We start from the raw sequence: 27,226 nt of genomic DNA, 5'->3' as shown, positions 1-27,226 counted from the left end.
GTTACCAGTAGGTTATAGAATAAAACAAAAATGTACATTTTACTTTAACACATACCAATAAATAGTAAAACCAGAGAAACTGATCATTTTGAAGTGGTCTCTTAATTTTTTCCGCGGCTGTATATATGTATTGCATTACATATTACATGACATGACTACATATTATATTGACAAAAATATTGTGCAGAACAGTAGCACATTATGTCTGACTGATTATTTCCATGTTTGAATGAAGCAGTTTAGAGTTCCCAAGTGGATAAAGAACTAATTCCACACACACACACACACAGACACACACGCACACACACACACCCCGTGTCTTTCCACCACCCTGTATTGAGGTGATGACCACCCACTAGTTATAATTGCTTTAGACTCTTTTTAATTTTCGAGCTTATTAATCATATGTAGAGTTATTTAAAAATGCATAAATTAATCTCCGATTTAAAAAGCCTATCAAAGGCTCAGAACAATTAAAGGGTACGGTGAGAGTTCCCCGAGGCGCCTTCTTTTTATTGTAATGGAGAGCTCAGGTGATTATCTTTGTTTTGATTCGGGCCTGTGATTAATGCAGCAACACTTTCGACAATTAGTTTTTCCCCTTCGTCTCGCCTTCCCTTTTCTCCTTCTCCTTTCTCTCCCGTCGCTGCTGAGACACGGCAGCAGGTAGTCAGGAGGAGCAGGCTAACGTCTCTGTCTCATCTATTAATTAGGTCTTCACCTCAGCCTGGTGCCTCTCTCCGCTGCCTCACCAATGCAAGGCTGGGGCTGAGGCAGAGGTAGAGGCTGAGGTAGAGGCTGAGGCTGAGGCTGGACTGAGGCAGAGGTAGAGGCTGAGACTGGACTGAGGCTGGACTGAGGCTGAGGTAGATGCTGAGGCCTTGACTGAGGCAGAGGTAGAGGCATAGGCTGGGGCAGAGGATGAGGCTGAGGCTGAGGCTGAGGTAGAGGCTGAGGCTGAGGCTGAGGCTGGGGCGGAGGCTGAGGCAGAGGCAGAGGCTGAGGCTGAGGTAGAGGCTGAGGCTGGGGCTGGGGCTGAGGCTGAGGTAGAGGCTGAGGCTGGGTCGGAGGCTGAGGTAGAGGCTGAGACAGAGGCTGAGGTAGAGGCTGAGACAGAGGCTGAGGTAGAGGCTGAGACAGAGGCTGAGGTAGAGGCTGAGACAGAGGCTGAGGTAGAGGCTAAGGGTGAGGCTGGACTGAGGCTGGGGCTGGAGTGCGTCCTACACATGGATAGATTCAATGAGCTGCACCCACCTGATCCATGGCTGCCTTCCAGTCAACACTAAGCTCATTTAAGTCCCTTGAGCTCGGGGCGCAGGGTGTTTCTATATTGTTTATGTTTTTATGTCGGCGTTGGCAACTATTGTCAGCCAACAGCCTTCGATTCGGCTGCGAAGTTGTGGGTTAAATAATATGAAGTAGAGATTGAAGAAGGACATGCGCATCCAAGAGTAAAGAATAGCGAGTGACTGAAACAAACACAACACTACACACAGTGACTGAAACTCACAGTACACAGAGCAAACCTTTTATGCATTCCATTTAATAATGTTAAGGCCTGCAATCCACTGCTCATCCTCTCTCAAGTACCACCGAGGTACACAGAAGTGTTGATGAGACACAAGCTCACCTCTCAGACACACACAGTCCTGTGGCCTTGCCAATGATGTCATGGACATGTTACTGTTTATAATCACTGTCTGTTGTTTCCCTTTCTTGCTAGATGGACGAGGAATTAGGAGACCTGACGGAAAGGTAAATTAAACTTTTAGCGCAGGTTTCCCATGGTTCCCATGCTAGGCATTTTCATGTAGAAGGGCTGATGGTAGCTCTCTAGCATATCCTTCTGTTATCACATTAACACTGACTGACAGGTCATCTCATAGGTCAATTACTCTGTATATGATGTGTGTATGATGAAGAACATGTCGAGGATGAACAAGAGTCACAAACAATACCACACATCCTACATACAACTGGAGATTTGATGTGATGATTATGAGATTGACTGGCCTTGGCCTTGTCTTCCTCCTACAGCCCACACTCCTCTTTGACATCATAGATAGATTTGGAATCATAGAGGGTGAAACTCTGTGGTATTTCTAATGACGGATTAAACTCTGTGGTATTTCTAATGATGGGTTAAACTCTGCGGTATTTCTAATGACGGGTTAAACTCTGTGGTATTTCTAATGACGGGTTAAACTCTGTGGTATTTCTAATGACGGGGTGAAACGGCTGCGGACCTCTGCGCTGGTCTTTGTCCTCCATATTAGTCCTTTATTAGCAGGGAGCACCAGACGGGAGGGGTCCCGCTCAGGGAAACGAGGAGTGACAAGTTCATTTGAAAAGCCTGCTATGCGGCCGTTTGTCTCATTCTCGGAGTTGACATGTAAAATTACTGCAGCTGTCGATCAGAATCACCGAGCTGCCCCTCTCCCTTCCTCTGACCCGATAGTGACCCAGGGTGCGGAGTGCGAGGGAGAGAACCGAACGGTCATGTTTCAGCGCGCCGGTGTTATCAAGTAGCACTCCGGCTAAAATGCCACTGCTGTTGCCGCAACCAAAACTCACAGGAAATGGTTTAGGCAAGTGCTATTTCACTTTACAAACTATGATTTTGAATTCCTAAATTCCCGATTTGGACAACTTTCACAGTCGCTACTGTATGTGGAGAGAAAAGGATTTTTCATTACCAAATAACATTTATCCTCCTCAATGAAGCTAAACGTCTTGACCAATGTTAACTTAGTTTGAGTCGAAAAGAGTAGTGTTACTCGGTTAATTAAAAAGGGAGCTTTGCTCAAGGTTAGAGGACGAAAAAAACCCTATGTAATCTCGTTCCACTTCAGCAGAGAGGAGAATAAAGGCGTAAATCTGAACGCTAACGCTCTTGTCGGATTATTGACCTGCTTGGATTCGCGATTGCCTCTCTATTCTCCTCCTCACCTCGCGCTCATTGCGCCATTCAGGGCGCGCAGCTGGTGCGCGCTTCTCGGAACGTTCCGTGAGCAGTCCAACTAGATTAGCACGTCAGGTCAGACGAAGAGTGCCCGGCTCGTTGCCAGGATGCCTTTATCAATGTCCAGTAATTAAAATGTCACCGTTTAATTTTCAGGCCACACCGATCCTCCTGGAGCAATCTTTCCTTAATAAAGGGTCTAATCGAAATGCTATTTTCAAGTGAAACAACAAAAAACGGTTTGGAGAGGCGGTTTAAGTGTAGCAAGGGGGTGGAAATCGATATGAGAGGAGTGGATTGATTTGCCTCTAAAATTAAATGTATTGAGGTCACGGTTTTATGCGATGCTGATACAACTGTTAAACAGAGAACACTGGTTTTCAACACGAGCCCTCATTAAATCCTGCTTGAACGAGACCGATGTGATTTATGCTGCAATTAAACATTTAACATAATTTGTAATAATTTATTAGGAATTTATTGGAGTTGTTGAGCTAATTTTCTTTTTGAAATTAAGTTTTACTGCCCGATATACATATTCAAGAGGTACAACGTCCTCGCCCTGTATGCCCCGCTTCGTTTACAACCTTTGCTCAGGTGTAACTGCTTCAGAAACTGACGCACCTGCAACCTACTTTCAAATGTTTAATTAACTTAACTTCATACAGCAAAGTACCACATCAAAGTGGGACACTATAATTTATCCTTATTCATTTGTTTTAATAGAAGCACGGTTTGTTATCGTGCTTACTTGTTTTCATGTTGTTGCCTAGATTTTCCTCATCTGAAGAAATATTCGAAAACTACAGTGCGAGATCCTTTCCGATCAGGTCAATTAAAAGATGTAATACAGTCCTGGTATGTGTGTCTAACATCCCGGGTCCCTTTGACTTTAGTCATGAACAGGATGCTACCCGCCGCACATCCATCTGTGTTCAACGCCAATCAGATTCTCTGCGGCGTCTCTGGTTAGTAATTACTTCGGCATTCACGTGTTTATCTGTTTACTGTGCGGAACGTGTGCGTCGATTGACGAATGCTGAAACGTGTCGGTCATCAGCAAGACTCATTAGCGAGGTTTCCACCAGAGAGCTTTTCTTCATTCAAAGCTCAGTAGGCTATGTAATGGATATGTGCGCTACTATTTTAGCACACAAACAAGACGAGATAGGAGATAATCAATGTCAGATAAACGCGTGGTGGTGGATAGGCTACACGTTCTGTGACTGGGAGAGATTCGCACTGAACGTGCCAAGGTTAATTGTTAAACAAAACATTGCTTCACAACAGCACAGTACAATAGTCAAACTAGAACAGCAGTATATACGGATTGAGGCTGATTATGAACACAAATAGTCTACACAGAGCTGGCTATTATTGAACATAAATAGAATAATTGCATTAGGTTATAATTATAGTGCTTATACGTTGGTTACTATTATACTTCCCTAGGTTTAGCATTTATCTTTAGAAATGTTTTAGAAATGTTTTTTTTTCTTTTTTTTTTTCTAACGCATCCCGCTGAAAAAGCCATTATTTTATCCTAACACGCCTCATCACCAGCTCAAAGGAGAGACGCCGTGCCCCTCCTGGCCTTTGGCAAGCGCATGAGCCCAGGACAAGTCCTCCTCAAAGGACTCGGATCCATTCATCCACATTTGAAGCTCTTTTCTGGCAGCTGGGTCCACCGCTGAAAACCACCGCACGGTTCTTTTTGTTTGGCTGCAGGCTGGAACGCAAGCCAAAGTGCTTCAGAGTCAATCCTACATAAGGCTGGACAATATTAATAATAAAACACTGTGACAGCATGCGGTAGTTTAATTTTTAGCTTTAATTCATGCTAAATGTTTTGTTGTTTTTTGTTAACTGGTAAAATAAATCGGCATCATGTAGCCTACATATTTATTTAACCTATCAATAGGAATTTAGCTAAATTTAGACAGAGTTGAATTCCAAGTTCTATCTTTACCTACCCTTTCATTAAATTAAAAAAAGAAACCTTTTAGTCCGTCAATTCACATACTGAAAGGACACATAATATGATCAGCTACATGCAAGTCCATTCCTTTTGCATATGCAACAAAAAATGTGATCTTAGGCCAGTTTGGTATCAATATTTATAAAAAAGGCTGACACCTTATCAACTTGAATGAGGTTAATGTGTTATTCTGTATCAATAATTTAAAATATAATTTGTAAGGAAAATGTGTGTGTTCTGTGTGTAGTTGGATTTTATACTGGTGGCACCAGTGTCTGTTTGGCATATAATGACATAGAATGACAATCAAAGGTCTCGGTTGGAGCGCAATTATCGCGCAAGGTGTCCGGTTGCCGTACCTGAGCCGATCCTCAAACTGGATGATGGGTTAAAACAATGGGCAACAATGTGGCATTCAGTTTGCCTTCTGAATAATTTAGGAGAACTGAATAATTACAGTCCAAAATGGTAATTATTGCTGGCGAGGAAGAAAGTCTCTTGCCCGTGAAAGTCAATAGTCGCGGGCTGGATCGGATTACGCCTCCTGCGCGTGATCCCTCCTCCATCAATATTGCAGAGAGCCAAGGCAATGGTGGGCGCGCGTGCCAGCTCTGAACGCAAACATTCGCGGGAAGAGGAAATAGTACTTTAACAAGTTAAGTACAAATATACGCGACCAAAATTTCCCTCCACTCAAATATCATACGAGGTTTTCAGATTTTGTTGAATTCTCCCAAAATGACAAATTTCCCTGTCGTTAATTATAGTAATTGTTTCATCAGGCTTAGCCTACTTACTGAATTTGTACTTTTGGCAATTTATATAGTTATACAGGTTATTTATACAGTCAGCAATGCTTTAAGTATAAGTCATTTCATCCTAAATGTGTGTACCGTGGCATCCGAATCCAGTGTGTATAATTGACATGGACTTTGGGGCCCATTGTAATTAACAGGAACTATGAAGTCAGTCCGTGAGAACTGGAACACGTGCGGTCGGCGCAACATCTGAACTGTCACCGTGAAAGTGATTCTTGGGGCGACACCAAGACTTAATTTCAATAACAATACGTGCATTTATTTAACTTTGATGGATTGGATAAATGAAAACACCCTAGGCGACTTACGGCACCGTGACCTCTGATTGGTCAGTTTCACATCATAGTCAGAATTGAGGTATTTAATTTTACAATGACGCATCTTTTTTTTCAGAAACGAGTCCTTCACGAGAACAACAAAACATTCCCCTTAAGGTGTCGACTGAAATTTGCTCGGGGCTTGGCTGCGAACGCGTTAAAACTTCTCTCTCCTGCTAGTCAACTACTGCGTTCCTACCTGAAACTTCAGTCCGGAAACTGTAACGGTGCAGCTAGATTTCGAAAGCCTAGCCCTGCACGGGACAGCGCGGGGTGAGCCGGCGGTCATTGATCGGGCTATAAATACTTATGAATAGTTAACGCGGCCATATCACTCAACCGCTTACCTCGGGCTGGTGCTTACACATATCAGACGCTTTGTTCACGCTGCCTGTTCTTGCCAGGACGTGTGTGGTCGACCAACTCCCGAGTGCTATGAAGGTTGAACTGGGAGCTGAAGGCAAACAGGTGTAGCGCACGGGAATAATGGTCTTCCTACCTGAAATAACAAATCAGCTTGTTTAGCCCCTTCAAATATTTTTAATTTAGGAGAAAGCACAGGCTAAATGCGTTGTCAGATATTTTTTCCGTCTTCAAACCAACTGGTGGGACACATTGGGCGCTCAAAAACACAATTATCAACAGCATAAAACTAAATACTATGTAAAACGAATATAAATCAAAATGAACCGGCCAAAGTAAGAAACAATACATGTAAATACATGTTGTTTCAATGACTGACCCTTATTTATACCATACCGTAAGATTATCCCACTTGCCAAACGCACGCTCGCGCACACACACGCGCGTACTCATACAGAGCATCTTTCTTCAAAAGATCACGTGATGAAAATAACATATGACAGCAGCGAGTGTGCTTTCCGTCGGTCCCGTAGGCAAACAGTTCATGTAAATATGCTCGAGCTAAGTGGGAGTGCCTCGCTATTACTTTAGCTGTCACTTGATCGCCGCGGAAAGTCTTCAGTGGTTGCGTGTGTGTGTGTGTGTGTGTGCACTGCCTACCCACGGTCACTCCTCCAGCACTCCTCACTCTCGCCAGAAAGCCTTGAGGAGGATGCACGTCCACACGCACCTCTGAGAAAACACACAACTACTTCGCAAGAAGGCACCGAAACAGACATCATTTCTGTCACTTAATCGACAACAGGACTGTCCACTGTAGATTATAGCGTCTCCACAAGAATTTCGTCGCCAACTTGAGTTTGTGTTTATATCGACTGTTCAAAAACTGCTGCGTTCTGACTCAGTTAAAAGGTGAGTTTAAGTTTTCTAAAGGTGTTTTAGCAAGAACTGTTTTTTTTATGTTTCTTTATAACTGTGATTATGTTTATCTCTATGTGTGAAGTAAAGACATAATAGCTTAAAGTAGGAAAGGTGTAATATATATCTTTCAGTAAAACCATGATACATCACCTTCTATTATGCTTAAGAAATAGACTGAAGTTTTATATTTATCGGTAATTTATATAGGCATATTTAAAGATCGAATAATGCATGATAAAAATAGACTATCTCTAAAATAAAAATCTATTGTGTTGGCTATTATTCATGATGCCAATTTAAACACGAAGCTCCTTTTGAATCGCCTTAATTATACTTTAGTGTTTTTTCAACTGTTTAAATGTTTTAGGCAAGGATAAACCTTGGTAATTACAATGAAAGCAGCTTAGCGCGTCTTACCTTTTGCTTAAGCTCTTTGGCATCGTTCAAAGTCGGCTATATTTCCCTGCTGCGCCTTACCGTCTTTTGTTGACTCGATTCAGTTTCAAGAGTCAAAGTAAGGTTGGTTGCTTTCTAGGAATAAATCATGAGCAAAGCTCACACTGCTTGTGCACATAACAAACCACGACAGGGAAAGTGATTTGCCAAAAAATTCGTGCGGGGAAATTGCCAATTGACGGGGGGACCTCTTGCCAATTGACGGGGGGACCTCAGCGTTAAAACCATTTAATGGACAGCTTAGAATTTAAAAGTTTGTAAAAGCCTGATTCAGATTCAATATGTGATTTGGATTCATTATCTTAAAAATAATATATTGAGAGTACAATGAATTGCTTTAAGGTAATTATTGCTATAACACATTGCAACACATTGTTATTATTATAATTATAATTATTGTTGTTGTTATTTTTATTATATGCTTGGCGTTGCATATATTATTCATGGTGACTGTATAGGCCTATTGTATAAGCCTAATTACAGGACAAAAACAATGTGCAGAATACACAATAATTTCGTCAGGTCCATAATTTTACAAAGAAAAAGGGGGGGGAGACGTTCTCACGTGGATGTTTTACCTCATGACTAGATTGACTCATGTAATATTCGCTGTTTTACCTCATGACTGGATTGACTCATGTAATACTCGATGTTTTACCTCACGACTGGATTGACTCATGTAATATTCGATGTTTTACTTCATGACTGGATTGACTCATGTAATATTGGATGTTTTACCTCACGACTGGATTGACTCATGTCATATTCGCTGTTCACAGGTTTCCAGGAATGGAATCACTTCCGAGTCAGCTGCCAGCCGCACGAGACTCCAGCTGCTCCCCGCCTTCCAAGCAACCAGAGCTGCAATCCTACTCTGGCCCGGTGCTGAAGCCCAACCAAGTCAGCGAGACCTCTCTGTATGGAATACCCATAGTCTGTCTAGTCATAGATGGCCAAGAGAGACTCTGTCTTGCCCAAATATCCAACACCCTTCTGAAGCACTACAGCTACAACGAGATACACAACCGACGCGTGGCCCTTGGTATCACCTGCGTGCAGTGCACGCCAGTCCAGCTCGAGATCCTCCGGCGCGCGGGGGCTATGCCTATATCCTCCCGGCGTTGCGGGATGATCACCAAGCGCGAGGCAGAAAGGCTGTGTAAATCTTTTCTCGGGGCTCACGCACCGCCAAAATTACCTGAAAATTTCGCCTTTGACGTAACCCATGAATGCGCTTGGGGAAGTCGGGGTAGCTTCATTCCAGCTCGGTACAACAGCTCTAGAGCTAAATGTATAAAATGTTCGTTTTGTAACATGTATTTCTCTCCAAACAAATTCATATTCCACTCGCATCGCACTCCAGAATCTAAGTACACACAGCCCGATGCGGCTAACTTTAATTCGTGGAGACGTCACCTCAAATTATCCGACAAAGGTTCAGCTGACGATGTGACACACGCTTGGGAAGATGTCAAGGCCATGTTCAATGGCGGCAGCCGCAAAAGGACGCTGCCATCCATTGGGCCAGGGAGGTCTTCCCCGTCCAAAGCCCCCGGACCCCGTGGACAGCCCCACAGAGAGTCTCCCGAGGTTCCACACAAAGCCATGAGATGCGAGGACGATCAGGCCGGGGTGGTTCCAACCAGCATGCGCAGCTACCCCGTTATCCCAGTGCCCAGCAAAGGCTTCGGGATGCTGCAGAAGCTCCCGCCACCGCTCTTCCCCCACCCCTACGGATTCCCTGCTTTTGGACTGTGTCAAAAGAAAGAGGACGGCATGGTGATGGGAGAGCCTAATAAAACGAACCTTTCAGGTATGTTTTGGCCCGGGACGAAAGACAGTGGCTATCCATCGTTTCCCATGTTTTGGCCCACAACCGGCGGCCTCTCCATGCCGCCCTACTCCCAGTCACACCCTAAACCGCCCTCGGAGCTACTGTGCCCCAGACCAAGTGAAGTTGACGTCTCGGAGCCAAATGACCGAGGCGCACACACACCCAAGGAGAGCGGTTTAGACAGCAGTGAGCGATGCTCAAGCACACAGTCCATCCGCATCGAAGATGACAAGTCTGGAGATGACAGCCGCTCGGTAGATGGAGCGGCCGACACTCCTCGCAAGATGAGCTACGTATCGGCTTTCAGACCTGTGGTGAAAGACACGGAGAGCATCGCCAAGCTGTACGGAAACAGAGGGTCGTACGCAGGGGCTCGGTCTGGCTACCTGTCACCTGATATCCTGAGCGAAAGTTCAAGTTACAGGTCGGTCTCTCCGGATGTGGACAGCGCGGATGACCCGGATGTGGACGTGGAGTCAAACAAGGCCCAGGAGGAGGAGGAGGACTCTTTCCCCCTGTCAGGTGACGGTCATCAGAGCCCCCTTGGCTCTACAACTCAAGATGTGGTCGTGAGGGGCGCGGAGTCAGAGGTTGACAGGACCAAATCGAGCGAGGCGCGGTCTACAGAAGCTGACAGAGAGAGCAAACAACTGCCAATAGAAACCAACAGAAATGCAGCGATATACGAGGTATGTACACAAAGAGATAGAGAGAGAGAGAGAGAGAGGGAGAGGGAGAGAGAGAGAGAAAGAAAGACACCTAAAAGGTTATGTGTGAAACATTTTTTTTTCAGATTTGCTGATTTATTGTTTGTCTACTTTGTCATAGCTCATGAATAATAATACTTACAGTAACCAATATGAATAAAAATGACCAATTTAAACGTTAAAAAACATGGACAGGAACACGCTTCAACAAAATGTAATTGTATGATCCCTTGAAATTAAAGTGCGCACGAGAAACGTAAAGAGTTCTATTTCATGCCGCCTTAAATGCAGTCTTCTGATGTCTAGAGGGTTATCTGCAATAATGAGAAATACAACTTTAATTTATTTTAATTGGGTCACGGGGACGCATGATATTCATTCTGTGGATTGGGGATCATTTGAAACAGGTCGCCTGGGTGGTGTATTTCACGCGAGAGAGAGAGAGAGAGAAGGGGAGTTGAAATTGGAAATAGCCCTCTCTAAGCACTAAGATAATTATATTTTTTTCCCTATGTATTGTGATTTTTTACAGGTGTATGCAAATGAAAGAGACGGCCACGTACAACGATTGAGCACCCCGTGTACATTTGGATCATCAGTTAATTACCAACGCAATCCTCGGGAATCAAATGGTAGGGGGTCACCGTCTTCAAATTATTATACATAATTTATTGTGCATGTTAAAAAAAAAAAAACAGGTCATAATGTATGTTAATTGTGTTCGAATGTGCACGTTATAGAGACACGCGAGGAGGAGCCGTCCTCTACTGTGGACGAAATCGAACCGAAAAGTTTCCACCAAGACCATGGCGCCCTGTCAGACGGAAACCAAAGAGAGCACGATGCAGGTGAGTCAGTGTCTCCATCCGTCCATCCATCCTCCTCTCTCTCTCTCTTGTCATCTCACCCAAACAACTGGCCAAATCTAGAGCTGTCATTGTGGAATGAAATTCATCCGTTAACCTTTTACTCAGGTGAGGAGACGACCCGCTGTGACGGTGGACGTGCCTCGCTGATCGGCAATAGAGATATAGGAAGCATGGCCAAAGGTAAGGGGTTTGTGAGCCTACCTTTGATGCTTGTTAGAATAGATTTATTGACTTATCATAGCATTGCATTTTTCTTTTCATGAATCTCAATCCAACTTTCGGTTCGTTTGTCACCAACGTTTTATTCACGAGTCTATTGAAGAACACTACGCGTACTATTTTCTTTGTTGGTAGTGGAAAACTGAACTTAAAACTCTTACTGGCCTACATAGTGATGTAAACGCCATTAAACAACGGAGCTAGAGGTGAACCCAGGTCACTTAACTTTGGCAGCAAATCTCGTTTCCAGTTAAGCTGGACAATCCCCAGAGATAATACGCACGGCGAGCCTCTTGAATTCACTCCACGACCCAGCTAAGTAGTTGTAAATATGGCCGAAGGCAAGATTATCCGATTTAGGCCGCTAAGGAATGGACGGGCAAAAGGTCCAAATGCCACCGATTAAATCTTCAATTACTAGATTTAGCAAATGGACCTACTTACACAAGGAGAAGTCTTTAACCCATGCAGCCATCAGGCGCACCCACATGTACCCAAGAGTTTAATATGTACTTACAGCCGAAATAGAGCAGTGGGTGTCTTTGCATTTCAGACAGAACTTAATGTGTAAAGAGTTCACCAAAAAATTAAATAAAGTGCCATATTTAACAAAATACCATACCAAATACACATTTGCGATGTCAATTAAAAATACATTTATTTTGATTAGCCTATATCATTATAGGTGTTGTATTTGGTTATTAAAAAGGAATGGTATATCAAGTTAAATTACTAAATGTAATATTACACATCAACACGTGTAAGTAGATGGGGTTGATGCTCTTTAAGGTTTTGGCCATTTGTAATTTAACTGGACAAATGGTTTGGATAGGCTATGGAGGAAAACGAAGTGAAAAACTATTTAAAAAATTAAATTTCCCCTTGTATTTTCACAGAGGACTTGCAGAAACAACTAGTTGAGCAGGTGGAGCTTCGTAAGAAACTGGAGCGTGAATTCCAAACTTTGAAAGGTGTGACCCATTTCTGACTTTAAGTCTTTAAAAGTGGCCTTTAACACAAGAATCATACATGTCACCAAAGTCTTATGGGTTGCTAAGGCTAATTCGCCGATTATTAATTGGTATTGTAAATTCAATTTCCATGTATTTTATCACATTATAATGAATACATTAAACTATGAATAAATTAAACTAAGGCGATAGATAAGATTTTACTTCAGGTCTTAGGTGTTTGCAGTGAAGTAGAGTGACAATCAGCGTTATCATTTGGACCTCTGTAGGAAAGGCATTTAGCGGGAACTTTATGGAACTTTGTTGTAATGATTGTTCTATTTGCTCCTCAGATAATTTCCAAGACCAGATGAAGAGAGAACTGTCCTACCGGGAGGAGATGGTTCAGCAGCTGCAGATAGTTCGAGGTGAGAGACACAACTGGAATTTACTGGGAGCTGGATCACATTGCCTGCCACTCTTTCCAATGAAATCCTGGAGGATAAAGTTACTATTATAAATTACATTGAATTTCTATGGGAGTTTCAACAGCCTACAACCTTGGTTTGTGACACCAGTGTTAAAAAAAAAAAAATCGTGTTTTTTTATTTTAAATGTTTTATTATGTAGCCTATTTGAAATTATGACCTTACACGAGTATGGGTGTATTTAACGAAATAATACAATTAAAAAGCAGTGACTTAATGAAAAGAGAAACCAAAAGGAAACAAAAAGTGAAGGTTAATATTTGATTTTTTAGTGAGAATCAGAGATCAGTTTATGCACCTCATTGGTGTAGATAATTATCAACACAAAACGAATTTATCCAGGGCTGATATTTTCATCTTAATTAATGAACTCCACAAAGCAAACTAATTTATCTGGGGCTGATATTTTCCTCTTAATGAATGAACTCCACAAAGCAAACTAAATTAAGGGAGGCATAAATGGAGATAAAATGAAGGCAATTTTTTATTTTTTTTCCTCAGATTATCAAACAAATGTTTTTGGTTGTCATCCATGATTACACACTAAAGGACAGAGAAGAACAAAATTGTAGCACATAGTGCAAGGGCCATGCCACTAAAAACAGACATATTTATATATATTACGCATGATTATATATTAAATTATATTCCTTATTAGTTGATCTCATCCCTGAGTTCTCCTCTGTTTCCCCTGCTTAGATACTCTATGCAGCGAGTTGGACCATGAGAGAAAGGCTCGTTTTGCTATTCAGCAGAAGTTAAAAGGTAATGGCTAACTCCGCTGGTGGAGATCAGTATCCCAGCTTTACCATGGCGACAGCTAGCCCAGCTTTAGCATGGCGTCAGCTAGCCCAGCTTTACCTTGGCGACAGCTAGCCCAGCTTTACCATGGCGACAGCTAGCTCAGCTTTACCATGGCGACAGCTAGCTCAGCTTTACCATGGCGACAGCTAGCCCAGTTTTATCATGGCGTCTGCTAGGTTACTCCAAAATATGTAGTGTTAGGTTCTATCCAAACGGAGATGACAATAGTGACGACAACAGTTCCTCTCATGGGGGATATTAATGGACATCCATTCTGCAATATTAGAGGAACACTAGTGCCCTGTACTTAATACAATCTGATGGGGATATTAATGGACATCCATTCTGCAATATTAGAGGAACACCAGTGCCCTGTACTTAATACAATCTGATGGGGATATTAATGGACATCCATTCTGCAATATTAGAGGAACAGCAGTGACCCGTTCTTCATGAAATCTGATGGAATTTGGCTGGACAAAGTTGCCATGAGATCATTTTTTTTATTTCTTACCCTTGAATTAGAGCCACATCCTGTTTTTGTCTCCCAAGGATGTGTGTGTGTGTGTGTGTGTGTGTGTGTGTGTGTGTGTGTGTGTGTGTGTGTGTGCATAATGAGCGCTGTGCTAAATATGTGATGTGTGCTTACATAATGGCCGCTGTGCTATATGTGTGATGTGGAGCCTTCAGCCACCTCCAGGCTAGTAGAGCCCCCCCCACACACACACACACACACTTAATCAGAGCTCTTTCTAGACACACGTGTCTCAGATTAATAAGCCCTCTTAAGGTTCTCTTATGAGTAACCAAGAGCAACCACTTTCTTCCTAGAAGCTCACGACGCGTTGCACCATTTCTCCTGTAAGATGCTGACCCCGCGCCACTGTACTGGAACCTGCACCTACAAGCCCCCCCTGCTGCCCCCCTGACCAGCGGAACCAACGGAACCCCCGGAACCCCTGCCCGCCTCAGGAACCAGACATCCGGGTGGTGGGCCGCCGCGTGGGAGAGGAACCTTCCTGCCTGGAAACCGCCACTGATTTTCAGCCGGAACCACACCTAACCCCAGCCACGCCACGGCGCACCGCACCCGTTGATATCAGAATCAGTTTTTTATTGGCCAAGTTAGTTTGCACAAACAAGGAATTATGTCTTGGTGCAGTGGCTCTCACTGTGCTTACACATATTACTCAAAATATACAACACAAAACAACAGTGCAAAACAATACAATACAACAGTGCAATGGTCAACAGTCCAAGAAGATATCTGTAGAAGGACAGATGTGTGTCCATTAGTGTTATAGCTCCAGACCTTGTGTTAAAGCCCAGCTCAGTTCATTGTGAGAGACAGAAACCGAGACTTGTTTTTCAGACACAATGTAAGTATTTGTATAATCTATATATGAAGCTGAAGGCTTCCACAGTGGAACACACTGAACAAAGAACACCCGTCACCTCTAGAAATCTGTTTATATATGAAGTGGCTATGTGCAATGCATCTGAAAATATACATAAACGTATATCTATATTTCTGTATCCTGTGACACTTTTTTTGTTGGTGGAATGTTAGAGCAATCTAAATAGGTGGTTTAGTTATTTATGTATTTTTACATTTTTATTTAATCTTATTTATTTTTCCCCATCGCTGTCTTTTGTCGTCATCTGCAACTTTGTATAATATGAATGTAAAGCACTTTAAACAGGCAACCCAACTGATTCAAATGTGTATTAAAATATGCTCTTTGGAAATACCTGGTTACTATTTATTTTCATTGGTGACTTAACGACTAGCAGGCTTTATCATTTTTTTTTTTTACATTCATAGATACATGCAAGCTTTTATTCAGGAACTGTAAATAAAATAAAATAATATATGAATTGATATTAAAAGATAAGATAACACTGGTATTCACTTGTTCAAGTAGCCTAGTATTGCTTGTCTAATTACAGACATTAAGCTTAATGCTTATTAAATCATCATTAGTATCATACCAGGACTGGCACAATGACAAAAGGCATACCTCACAGAATATCCACTTTTAGCCCAATTTACTCAGTCAGTGGAGATTTCATACGTGCGTTTTTGCGGAATGCACTTGGCTTTCTGAGCGATCCGAGAGACAACCGATGAAGCCATTCGGTATCAATGGAACTTCTCCTAGGCTATGAGTGTACAATAGGCTACCTAAGTGCTTCAAACTACAAGTCATGAGCTGTTAATGCCTGAAATCCAGTCCTCTCATGGAAGCCAGAGTAAGTGAGAGAGGTAGGTTTTAAAACCCTTTCAGCATAGCAGGCTTTTTACCTTTAGAAAGTGACAACTCCAGGCATTCCACAGCCCTGAGGAATGTGCGGCGGCGGCGCAGTTATTCAATGTGCTTGGATTTGTAGGCTGTCTCGCTTGTAAGACAAGCGACTGTGTCAAAATGTCTTAATGAGGCCCCCTATGTTAGGTACTGATGGTTGTTTTAGGTGGAACACAACATTCTTTGATAGACGCCATCAATAAAATGACTACATAGTACATACATTAAAAAAAATGGTCACCAATAAAACCGTGAATTAAACAAACGGCCACCTGTAGGCTACAGGTCCAAAACGATACAAGAGCGACATCTACAGTACAATCTTTAAATTGCGCACTATAATAGAAATGCCTTCTTCAGTCGCACCAATCTAGGTCGTCGATTTGGAAGTAGGCTACTAATGTACGCATGTAGGTCTACACATAACCCTCTTAATGTAAAAACGATTTCTTTTGTTTATCGAGAGTATATCAGTACATGAATGTACATGAAAGGTTCCAAAAGTATGCTAGCAGTTGTTTTTTAAGAGAAGTAGCAGAGAGAGGGAGAGAGAGAAATAGAGAGAGAGAAATCTGCAACCTGAAACTATTGCTGATATCCCATCCACAAATCAGAAAATCAGACCAAATCAACTTGTCCTCAAACATAAAGCTGAAAAAGCAAAACCAACACAATGCTGTGCTATCGTAAACAGTATTATATCGCCACCTTCTGGTGAATATTGAATATCACACTATCACAGAAATGCTGCATCCACTAATTTGTATTCTATTTCAAGACCCAAAGCCCTAGAATAACAAAGATCTGAAACCTCATTCACTCATTGAAAAATAGCAGTTCTTGAAAATAAGTTATTAATTTAACTTTTAAATCAACACATTTTTAATTACACAGGAAGTTGGTCCCAGATCTCTATGAGGAGCCAACTCAGAGGAACAGCCCAACTCGTCATGAACAGGCAGACAAAAAACATCCAGCTCAACACAAACCTCACCTTTAAGATCAACACAAACCTCACCTTTAAGATCAACACAAACCCCACCTTTAAGATGAACACAAACCTCACCTTTAAGATGAACACAAACCTCACCTTTAAGATGAACACAACACACACCTCACCTTTAAGATGAACACAACACACACCTCCCCTTTAAGATGAACACAACACACACCTCACCTTTAAGATGAACACAACACACACCTCACCTTTAAGATCAACACAACACACACCTCACCTTTAAGATCAACACAACACACACCTCACCTTTAAGATCAACACAACACACACCTCACCTTTAAGATGAACACAACACACACCTCACCTTTAAGATGAACACAACACACACCTCCCCTTTAAGATGAACACAACACACACCTCCCCTTTAAGATGAACACAACACACACCTCCCCTTTAAGATCAACACAACACACACCTCCCCTTTAAGATCAACACAACACACACCTCACCTTTAAGATCAACACAACACACACCTCACCTTTAAGATCAACACAACACACACCTCACCTTTAAGATGAACACAACACACACCTCACCTTTAAGATGAACACAACACACACCTCCCCTTTAAGATGAACACAACACACACCTCACCTTTAAGATGAACACAACACACACCTCACCTTTAAGATCAACACAACACACACCTCACCTTTAAGATCAACACAACACACACCTCACCTTTAAGATCAACACAAACCTCACCTTTAAGATCAACACAAACCTCCCCTTTAAGATCAACACAACACACTAATACTGAAAAACACAAGTGAGAGGTGTGGGTGAGGACCTGTAGTCCTGAAACCACGTAACAGGTTGAGATCACTTCCTTATAACATTTTCGAATAAAGCGTCTTTCTGACATTTCTACCATCCAATGCCATGCATACATTTACCAAACTAAAGTGATTTTTTTTTCAGTCTAGATCTCCAGTTTCCAATGTTATTGTGTTAACAGAGATCAGTGATAAGAAATCTGAAGTTAGTGGGGTTTCCAGCCATAGGTCCAATCACTGCAACTCACACAGTGGCGTTTGCAAAGGCTAGCTAGAAGCAGAAGAGAAACCTGGTCCTGGATGAGTCACTGCTATGATCTGTAACTTCTGCTTTTTTTACCTCTGCGGTACAATGCCCACATGAGACACAAGCAACAAGAGCGAAGAAAGGCATCAAGCTGAGGGTGGTCAGGGCCTTTGTGATCGAAACATCACTACAGAGCAAATAGTGCTCACATGATAGCTTCTGCTTCTTTAAAGGATTACTTATATAGATAGTTTCTCTTTCTTTGTTAGAATCTTGTAAGTAGTGTAGGATCTTTGGGCTCTTTTGAAGTGACAAGTTGGCAGTATTGCTTTTGTTTAGGCTGGAAGCCTTTTATTCTGACACACTCTAAACCACAGTTACACATACACTTTTATTCTGTCACACAATAAACCACACTTACACACACACGCACTTATGGCACAACAGGGGGGGAGGTCACCATTCACGTTAACGAACACATTAACGGCGTACAGATAGCATAAAACTAACATAATAGACTATCCACAGCATGACACAGACAAAAAGAAAAACGACCACACACACACTTCGACACAAAAGGGATACACAACAATGACCGCTAGAGCACAAACACCACACCGATGCATGCTGGGACGCTATACCTACTGGGTGTCACCCACACCTCCCGCCCCAAACGGCTAGTTGTCCCCAGAAACCCACAACAAGGTCCCCGAGGTGTTAGGAGTAAGATCAGGACAGGGTCGCCTCCAGCACACTCACAAGCCTTGGCAGCCACAGAGGCTCGTGGAACAGTGAAGGGCAGGAAAACCGCTTCTCCAGAAAGTTCCTAAGGTGTTGGGTCTGGGCCACTTAAGTATAGGGGCCTGGTGTTGGGGGGGCTGGGCCACTGGAAGTAGTGGTGCTTGGTTTTTGGGTGGTATGACCCTCTGGCTGGTGGCGGCGACGCAGACGACACTCTGGCTAGCACCGGTGATGCGGTGGACCCTCTGCTGGCGGCGGTGACACGGCGGACCTTCTTTGAGCAGTGATTATGTGGAGGTCAGAAACAGGCACCCATGGGCACACCCACTTTGGCCCCCCACCTGTCCAACAGGTCCAGATGTCAGGTCAGCCGACCAGAACGGATGTTCACTTCTCTGGCCAGCAACAGTTACCTGCAGTTATCTTTTCCTCCACATCGTGGCGCTCACAAGTGACCATGGGGATGGGGACTGCAGTGGATCAGGCCACCTGTTCCGACACATTAACGCCGGACATGTAACATAAAACTAACATACATTCACACGACTAGCACCGTTATTTAACACCATAACACACAGACGACAAGATTTCAGATATAAAAGATGAAAACAATCATTCACACTTCGACTAAACACAAAAGTGATACACACAAGGGATACACAACCTGACCGCTTCAGCACAGGCAACATAACAACACAACACCCAATGCATGCTGGGTAGCCATGCAACAGTCTCTCACCCAGAGGTTCTGTTGACCCACCCCCAACACACTGCAGTGCTAGCAACTAGCTTTAAAGCACCCCCAACACACTGCAGTACTAGCAGCTGCTTTAAAGCAGCCCCAACACACTGCAGTACTAGCAAGTGTTTTAAAGCAGCCCCAACACACTGCAGTACTAGCAGCTGCTTTAAAGCAGCCCCAACACACTGCAGTACTAGCAGCTGCTTTAAAGCAGCCCCAACACACTGCAGTACTAGCAGCTGCTTTAAAGCAGCCCCAACACACTGCAGTACTAGCAGCTGCTTTAAAGCACCCCCAACACACTGCAGTACTAGCAGCTGCTTTAAAGCAGCCCCAACACACTGCAGTACTAGCAAGTGTTTTAAAGCACCCCCAACACACTGCAGTACTAGCAGCTGCTTTAAAGCAGCCCCAACACACTGCAGTACTAGCAAGTGTTTTAAAGCACCCCCAACACACTGCAGTACTAGCAAGTGCTTTAAAGCAACAACAACAAGTTCTGTTAGCCACCCCCAACACACTGCAGTACTAGCAAGTGCTTTAAAGCACCCCCAACACACTGCAGTACTAGCAAGTGTTTTAAAGCACCCCCAACACACTGCAGTACTAGCAGCTGCTTTAAAGCACCCCCAACACACTGCAGTACTAGCAGCTGCTTTAAAGCAGCCCCAACACACTGCAGTACTAGCAAGTGTTTTAAAGCACCCCCAACACACTGCAGTACTAGCAGCTGCTTTAAAGCAGCCCCAACACACTGCAGTACTAGCAGCTGCTTTAAAGCAGCCCCAACACACTGCAGTACTAGCAAGTGTTTTAAAGCACCCCCAACACACTGCAGTACTAGCAAGTGCTTTAAAGCAACAACAACAAGTTCTGTTAGCCACCCCCAACACACTGCAGTACTAGCAAGTGCTTTAAAGCACCCCCAACACACTGCAGTACTAGCAAGTGCTTTAAAGCAACAACAACAAGTTCTGTTAGCCACCCCCAACACACTGCAGTACTAGCAAGTGCTTTAAAGCAGCCCCAACACACTGCAATACTAGCAAGTGCTTTAAAGCAGCCCCAACACACTGCAGTACCAGCAACTAGCTTTAAAGCAGCCCCAACACACTGCAGTACTAGCAACTAGCTTTAAAGCAGCCCCAACACACTGCAGTACTAGCAACTGCTTTAAAGAAGCAACAATCCCCTTCTCTTCTCATCTCATTATATTCCACCCCACTGTCCATCCCTTTACTGGCTATACTAGCCCCTTGCACAGACTTTAATACTTATATCTCTTTGCACTATCCACACACAACAACAAACACAAGAACTCTATCTTTGCACTATCCACACAAGCACATGAACACTATCTCTTTGCACTATTCACACTTGCAGCACAAGAACACTTTCCCCGTGGACATCAACACTGTCGCAACCAATGCACACCCTTCTATAGGGTCAGATTTATTCCTGTACTTGTAAACACCCCACTCCTTGTGAACATGTTCTCCCTATATGTATGTGATTTTTGCTACTGGATGACCTACATTTCCCTCAGGATTAAAAAAGAATCAATTTATCTATCTATAAGGAGTTCTGTTACTAAACTAGCAAGCTTACTACCTAAAAGGCATGCAAAAACCTTGCACACACCACCAACAGCCCAGTTGACACCGATAGAAGCGTGCCAACACACTAGCTGATGTCCTTTGGCAGTATAGCAATATCATGCTGTGAAAGCTTTTCTTCCATTTTTTGCAGGGTGTTCTATCCCGGAACACAGAACTACATAGGGCATATCCTGGATAGCTAGTGAGAAAGACACAGGTGTTTATCTGTCCTTCACATGACCATATGTTATCAAAATGAATTTGAGGATGGTACCAAAACTAGCTGCCTATAAAACCATACCTCAAAAAGTGTCAAATTGCTGCATAGTGTTACTTTAAAGACCCTCCGTCCTCAAAGTTTTGAACCTTGTTAGTATGTCCTACAGTGTTTTTTACATGATACACAACATATCATGAACGGAATAAGCAGTCAACGCCATGGCTGAATATTTCCACCTTGGAAATGCAGTGTACCAAAAACAGGGAATCAGGCGGCTTGGGTTTCATACGTCACGTACCTAAGTAATCAATCCCTTGAACTTGCGGAGAAGGGCTTTTCCTATCACTGTTTCATACGTCATCATATTTCTACACAGGGGAACAGACAGTGTCCTTGGAGAAATAGGAACCAAAATCTAACTGTGGCGCAACCAGTAGCCCCGACCACATTCAGGCTTGATGCCCATGGAGGACACAGGTTCGATTCTGGCCCGATGTCATTTCTCCTGTCCACTCCCCACCTCTTCTCCCTCTCATTCCCTGTCCCACTCTTCACTTCAACTATCGATCAAAAATAAATTTAAAAAAAAAAAAAATCTGTACAGATTATAATCTTAAAATGTTCCATAGAGATAGGTGGGTATTAACCCAGCTGTTTGGTCATTTAGGGAGCTGTGCTACAGGTCCGGATTCAGATAATTTCCTATGAAATCAGTCAATTAGTATTTGTTTCTGTTAGAAGATTTTGTCAGGTCATGTGAATAAGGTGGTGGCACAAGTGGACAGTCACACAGGCTCATAATGAAGGAAAAGATGGAGGCTCATCTCTCATCTCCACTGGGTTTGGCTGTGATAGGGCTCTGTTCTGGGTTTGGCTGTGATAGGGCCCTGTTCTGCGTTTGGCTGTGATAGGGCTCTGTTCTGGGTTTGGCTGTGATAGGCCCCTGTTCTGGGTTTGGCTGTGATAGGGCTCTGTTCTGGGTTTGGCTGTGATAGGGCTCTGTTCTGGGTTTGGCTGTGATAGGGCTCTGTTCTGGGTTTGGCTGTGATAGGGCTCTGTTCTGGGTTTGGCTGTGATGGGGCTCTGTTCTGGGTTTGGCTGTGATAGGGCCCTGTTCTGGTCCTGGTTGGCTGTAATAAGGCCCTGTTCTGGTTCTGTTCTGGGTTTGGCTGTGTCCTTACAAGGCAACAAGGCTCTATCTTTGCCTTGCAGTCCTCTGAGCTGTTTGTGACATGATCTAATCACATTCAGTCCACCATGGCATCACACTCATTAGCCATGCACTGAGCCTAGAGGGAAAAAAGGGACATTTTCCAGACCACATTGAACGCAGTGAATGTGTGTTGGTTCTGCAAGCAAGGCTAGCTGCACCATGTGACACTGATGTTAGGGAGACAAAATATAGCAGTACAAAAATAAAGTTAGTTATCATGTTAAATCATCAGTCATCAAGTTTAAGCTAAACTGGGCTTATAGTCGTCCCCCTGACACCAAACCACCTCTACTGTTAATTCAGACATTACGTTCTTCCGAATAAAAAAAATAGACTAATTTATGTGGCAGACAAATCAATTAGTAGGCTGTAATGGTGTGTTCAAGACTGTGGTAATCTTTGGGAACTTTAGGCTTCTGAAAAACATGCGTTCACCTAATGAACTTGGAAAACGATATAGATGCCAGCAGCAACATCCGCGTGCATGACCTTTGAAGCATTCATTTTTTTGTCCAAGTCTGAGCTTGTACTTACCCAATTACCGATGTGTCATGAACGCAGCGCAGCATAAAGCTGCCATCTCCATTCACATTATTGTATTAATCCTCGCTCTGCCAGGCCCACTTTTTCCGAATGAATTGGTAACTGCCAATTCAGCAAATGATTTAGTCAATATAGAACTCATTCTAATAAAGCTTGATGGTTGGTAATTCATTTCTCACTTACTATGCTTGACATTTATTTTTATAAACAGTACCATGATGAGTTTATGGTGATAAAAGCCTGCATACACAGACTCCGTGTGCACGTAGGCATAAAGCCTTTTGCTTGTTCAAATTAAGGCGCTTCTTTTGAATATGTGCGCGAGCACGTTAGCATGCCTTCACGTGCTGTGGGCTGATCACGCCTGCGCCAAGAGTAACAAGATGGCGGAGAGTGGGGAACTGAAGGTAAAGCGCAGCCCGAAATTGCTATTGATACAATCACTTAATGTCATTCTATTGTCTGCTTGGTGGTATCTAAAATCCTCCAGGTGTTCTTTAAAACAGTTGATACTCTGGTAAGGCGCCAGAAATATATTTTGAACAGTTCCACTCACAGCATGGGAGGTCATTGTTATTGTTGTGATGTTGAGTCGGCTGTCGCTTGCCAGCTAGCTTTTGCTAACTGAGGAAGCTTAGCTGTGTAGCTAGGTAGCTAACTAACCCTGGTAGGCACTGGGGCTAGCCAACCAGCTTGCAACCCAGCTATTTGTTTAAGCAAGTCCCCAACTTCTTAGTATTCTTAAATAGCATTAAAGTTATTGAATATACAATGGTTCAGTGTGCGGTTCATTGTCATGAATCATTCGCTTGTCATAATGAAAGAAGGTATATGGGGCGTATGAAAGTCTATATTATAGATATTGTTACCTTTTCTAGACAGTTAGCTTAGTAGCTCGTAGGTGGTGCGTAGGCTAGTCAGCTGGGTAGCTTGTTAGTCCTCAAATAAATTGAGAAATATCGGCTCAGTTACACATTACAGAACTGAAGTTACAGATTCACTTGACATGACCAATCACTGTAGTGCAAGGTGTTTGATGTTGTTAGCGAACGTTAGTTCTGTCTCTGTCACGAAGTGCTGAGTGTGATCCTGACTTGTGATAGAAGACGATATTCATATTTGATATGCAATGTTTTGTCCAGCAGCCGGGTATATTTTTATTGATGTCGGCATCCATCGTTAGACGAATGTGATTCGATCTTAAGGGTGGTTCCTAGATACATTTATTTACCTTTTGCCTAACGCTACCATATTACTGGCGAAAGCTGAGCATGCTGTTCTGTTGACAAGAGGATTACGCTGTCTATGTCCTCCATAGTGAGCCGTGTGTTAAACAGTCTTTTGTGGCGAGATGGTTGCTGTTTTTACCGGAATTTGGAGTAAATGTTGAAAATATATGGTTTAGTCAGGGCAGTAGTATCTGCTAGTAGCTGCTACGATGAAAGTGAATGAAGAAGAAAAAGCGTTGGGTCCTACTTGTGCTGGTTTTTGGTTTGCGTTTGCTTATATGCAGGGTTATGCTTTATTGTACTAAGGCTGGTAGAGTTAAGCTAAACTCCTATGCCAACCTGACGCAGGTTTCTGTTTCTGTTACTGTCATTACCATCCATTCGCCTCAGCAGCAGTGCTAAATGTGTGAGGTTTCAGTTGTCTAAGTTCCTCTTTGTGGTGGGAAAGTGAGATCAGTTGTTCAGGTTTGTTAACACCGGCCTAACGTACAAAGCACTATCAACTTGACAATTCTAGTTAACCAAGGAGATGTTTTTGCTTTTAAAAACCTGCCTTATTATTGACATAGCGATAGACCGCACTGTACCAAGAGGATATTGTATTACAATGAGTTGTTGTCTTCTGCCATAATGTTACATTAGCGATTAGCCTAACTTTTATGCCCATGGTGTGAATGGTGAGATGTTCTATGTGAAAATGCCCCTTTTCACACATTGTCTGTATTCAAGGATGTAGCGTAAAACAATAAGGCCTATTTTATGGTAATGCCTTTTGTCCACTTGTGTCGTGCTTAAGTGTCGACCGCAGGTTTGTTATGCATAGTGTCTACACACAGACTTACTGACACAGCATCTCTACCCTGTCCTTGTTTGTTATGTTAGTTTTAAGTTGAAGGTGTTGTAGCTGCGCTTTTAAAATCTAATATTGTGTTTAAATGTGACTGTAGAAGAACTCCTAATGAAAACCCAGTGCTAAAGTAAAAAAAGTCGTCTTCAGGGTTGTAACATAATGTTTGCTTCACAGACCTTCACAGTCCTGATTTACTAGGTTAGGTTCTTTCTATAATACTTTACGCTGTATCTCGTTGCCTGGCTATTGATAACGCTGTTTAATCAATGTGCTTTAGACTGCTTAAGGCTGTTTGTGTGTCGTTTGTCATAATGACATAGGGTTAGTTATGTGACACCTGTTTATGAGTCATCTGTATGGAACAACACTTTTTTTTTTTTTTTTTAAACTCTGACGTAGTAACAGCAGCTCCTTAATTATAAGAAAGTCATCTCTCTCTTTTTAGACACAGTACAATTAGGCAATATTAGTAGAGTTACCAAGGACGGAGAGTAGAAATACAAAATAAACAAAACCAAAAAACTCATAGGCTTCTTATGTACAAGTTCTTCTTATGTGCAATAGACTCATGTGTGCGGCCGACATCCCTTTGCAACACTGACTGAAGTGCTCCGTTCAGGTTCAGTTCAAGTATTCTGTGGTTCAACAGTGTTTAGATTAATCATATACTGTCTTGTCTTGGGCCTGGGCTACTATTCTCCAGTGATTTTGTGACGCGATGAACAACTCTGGCTGCTAGGAAACCATCAGCCCTAGACATTTGTTTGTGAGCCCCGTTAAGGACACGTTGTCCTCTTGGAGAGACAATCTAATGTCGAGCTGCTCTCCTTCTATCGGCCAATCGACTGGATCCCTCTCTCTGAGGGGAAGTTTGTTATGAGTCTTCACCCACCAGATTAGACTCCTGTGGAGATCAGCACTTCCTCATAGCAACACACACACACACACACACACACACACACACACACACAGCAAGCAAAAGTGAAATTGCTTGCATAACTAGACATCTGAAGGAATGTATGGTGTGAGGACGGTCGCTTGTTTATTGGATGGGACGGATGGTTTAAGCCTGGGTTGTTGCTCTGTCTGCACTATACAGCATGAACATGCATCAGCCCCTCACGACTTCAGGTCTTTTCATAGCTATTTTCATTTGATGGAGATAGTGAATGCAGAGTTAGACCGAAGGACTGAATAGAGCCTTACTGTCAGCCTATATTTAGCACATCTAATTTGGCCTTGGTGTGAACCACCCACCTTAACAACCGAACCACAGCTGGAGGCGTTTTGGGCATTGCTTCAGGACGTGCAATTGTCAGACTTAGTCATTTCACGTAACGTAAAACGTTGAGCTGCACCTCCAACAAGGCTTTTGCAGTTTTCTGAGTTGCGGCTTTGTCTGGAGAGTATTCGCACGTGGTGTGTGTCTGTGTGTGTCTGTGTGTGTCTGTGTGTGTGTGTGTGTGTGTGTGTGTGTGTGTGTGTGTGTGTGTGTGTGTGTGTGTGTGTGTGTGTGTGTGTGTGTGTGTGTGTGTGTGTCTGTGTGTATGTGTGTGTGTTGAGTGTGTGTGTGTGTGTGTGTGTGTGTGTGTGTGTGTGTGTGTGTGTGTGTGTGTGTGTGTGTGTGTGTGTGTGTGTGTGTGTGTGTGTGTGTGTGTGTGTGTGTGTGTGTGTGTGTGTGTGTGAGCACTCAAGCCAGTAATTAACCCAGCTTTGATAATGCCAACCTCCTGCTTTGCGTTGTGGTGTGAGATCTCTCCTCGCTGTCGTCTCTAGCCATGATGTCACGGCGGCGTATCTGCCCACGCGAGGGGGAAGCAGCCATCCCTCTGGGGACATTCCCTGTCAAATCCACCATGGGTTCCCCACCGCAAAACACCTGTTTGTTTGTTTGTTTGTTTGTTTATGTATTTATTTGGGTGGAGGATGAATCAATGTGATGGACGGATTTGGTCTACAGGGTTCTTTTCCGTTTGGCACATTTCACAGGGAAGTGTGTTAGATACAGCCCCTAAAAAATGGAAGAAAAAACCTTTCCAGGTTTCCAGGCAGATATC

General features: G+C 43.1%; 2 protein-coding genes across 2 annotated transcripts in view; both read left to right on the top strand.

Moving 5' to 3' along the window:
• Positions 1–8,604: 8,604 nt before the first annotated feature.
• On the top strand, positions 8,605–14,615 carry skor1b (SKI family transcriptional corepressor 1b; the record flags this gene model as incomplete). Its single annotated transcript, XM_080847587.1, has 7 exons — positions 8,605–10,338; positions 11,099–11,204; positions 11,331–11,405; positions 12,341–12,415; positions 12,748–12,822; positions 13,582–13,647; positions 14,518–14,615. The coding sequence occupies 7 exons, from the start codon at positions 8,605–8,607 to the stop codon at positions 14,613–14,615; spliced, it is 2,229 nt and encodes a 742-aa protein (XP_080703713.1).
• Positions 14,616–23,404: 8,789 nt separating this feature from the next.
• pias1b (protein inhibitor of activated STAT, 1b) overlaps positions 23,405–27,226 on the top strand; it is a gene marked incomplete at its 5' end in the record, with an annotated part of 39,436 nt that continues 35,614 nt past the window's right edge. The window contains one exon of the mRNA XM_080847384.1: positions 23,405–23,497. Within this exon, the coding sequence (XP_080703510.1) occupies positions 23,405–23,497 (93 nt within the window). The remainder of the gene's footprint in view (positions 23,498–27,226) is intronic.

This window comes from Sprattus sprattus (assembly GCF_963457725.1).
Source record: "Sprattus sprattus genome assembly, chromosome: 11".
Classification (NCBI taxonomy): domain Eukaryota; kingdom Metazoa; phylum Chordata; class Actinopteri; order Clupeiformes; family Clupeidae; genus Sprattus; species Sprattus sprattus.
This window is presented reverse-complemented; position numbering and strand designations above follow the sequence as displayed.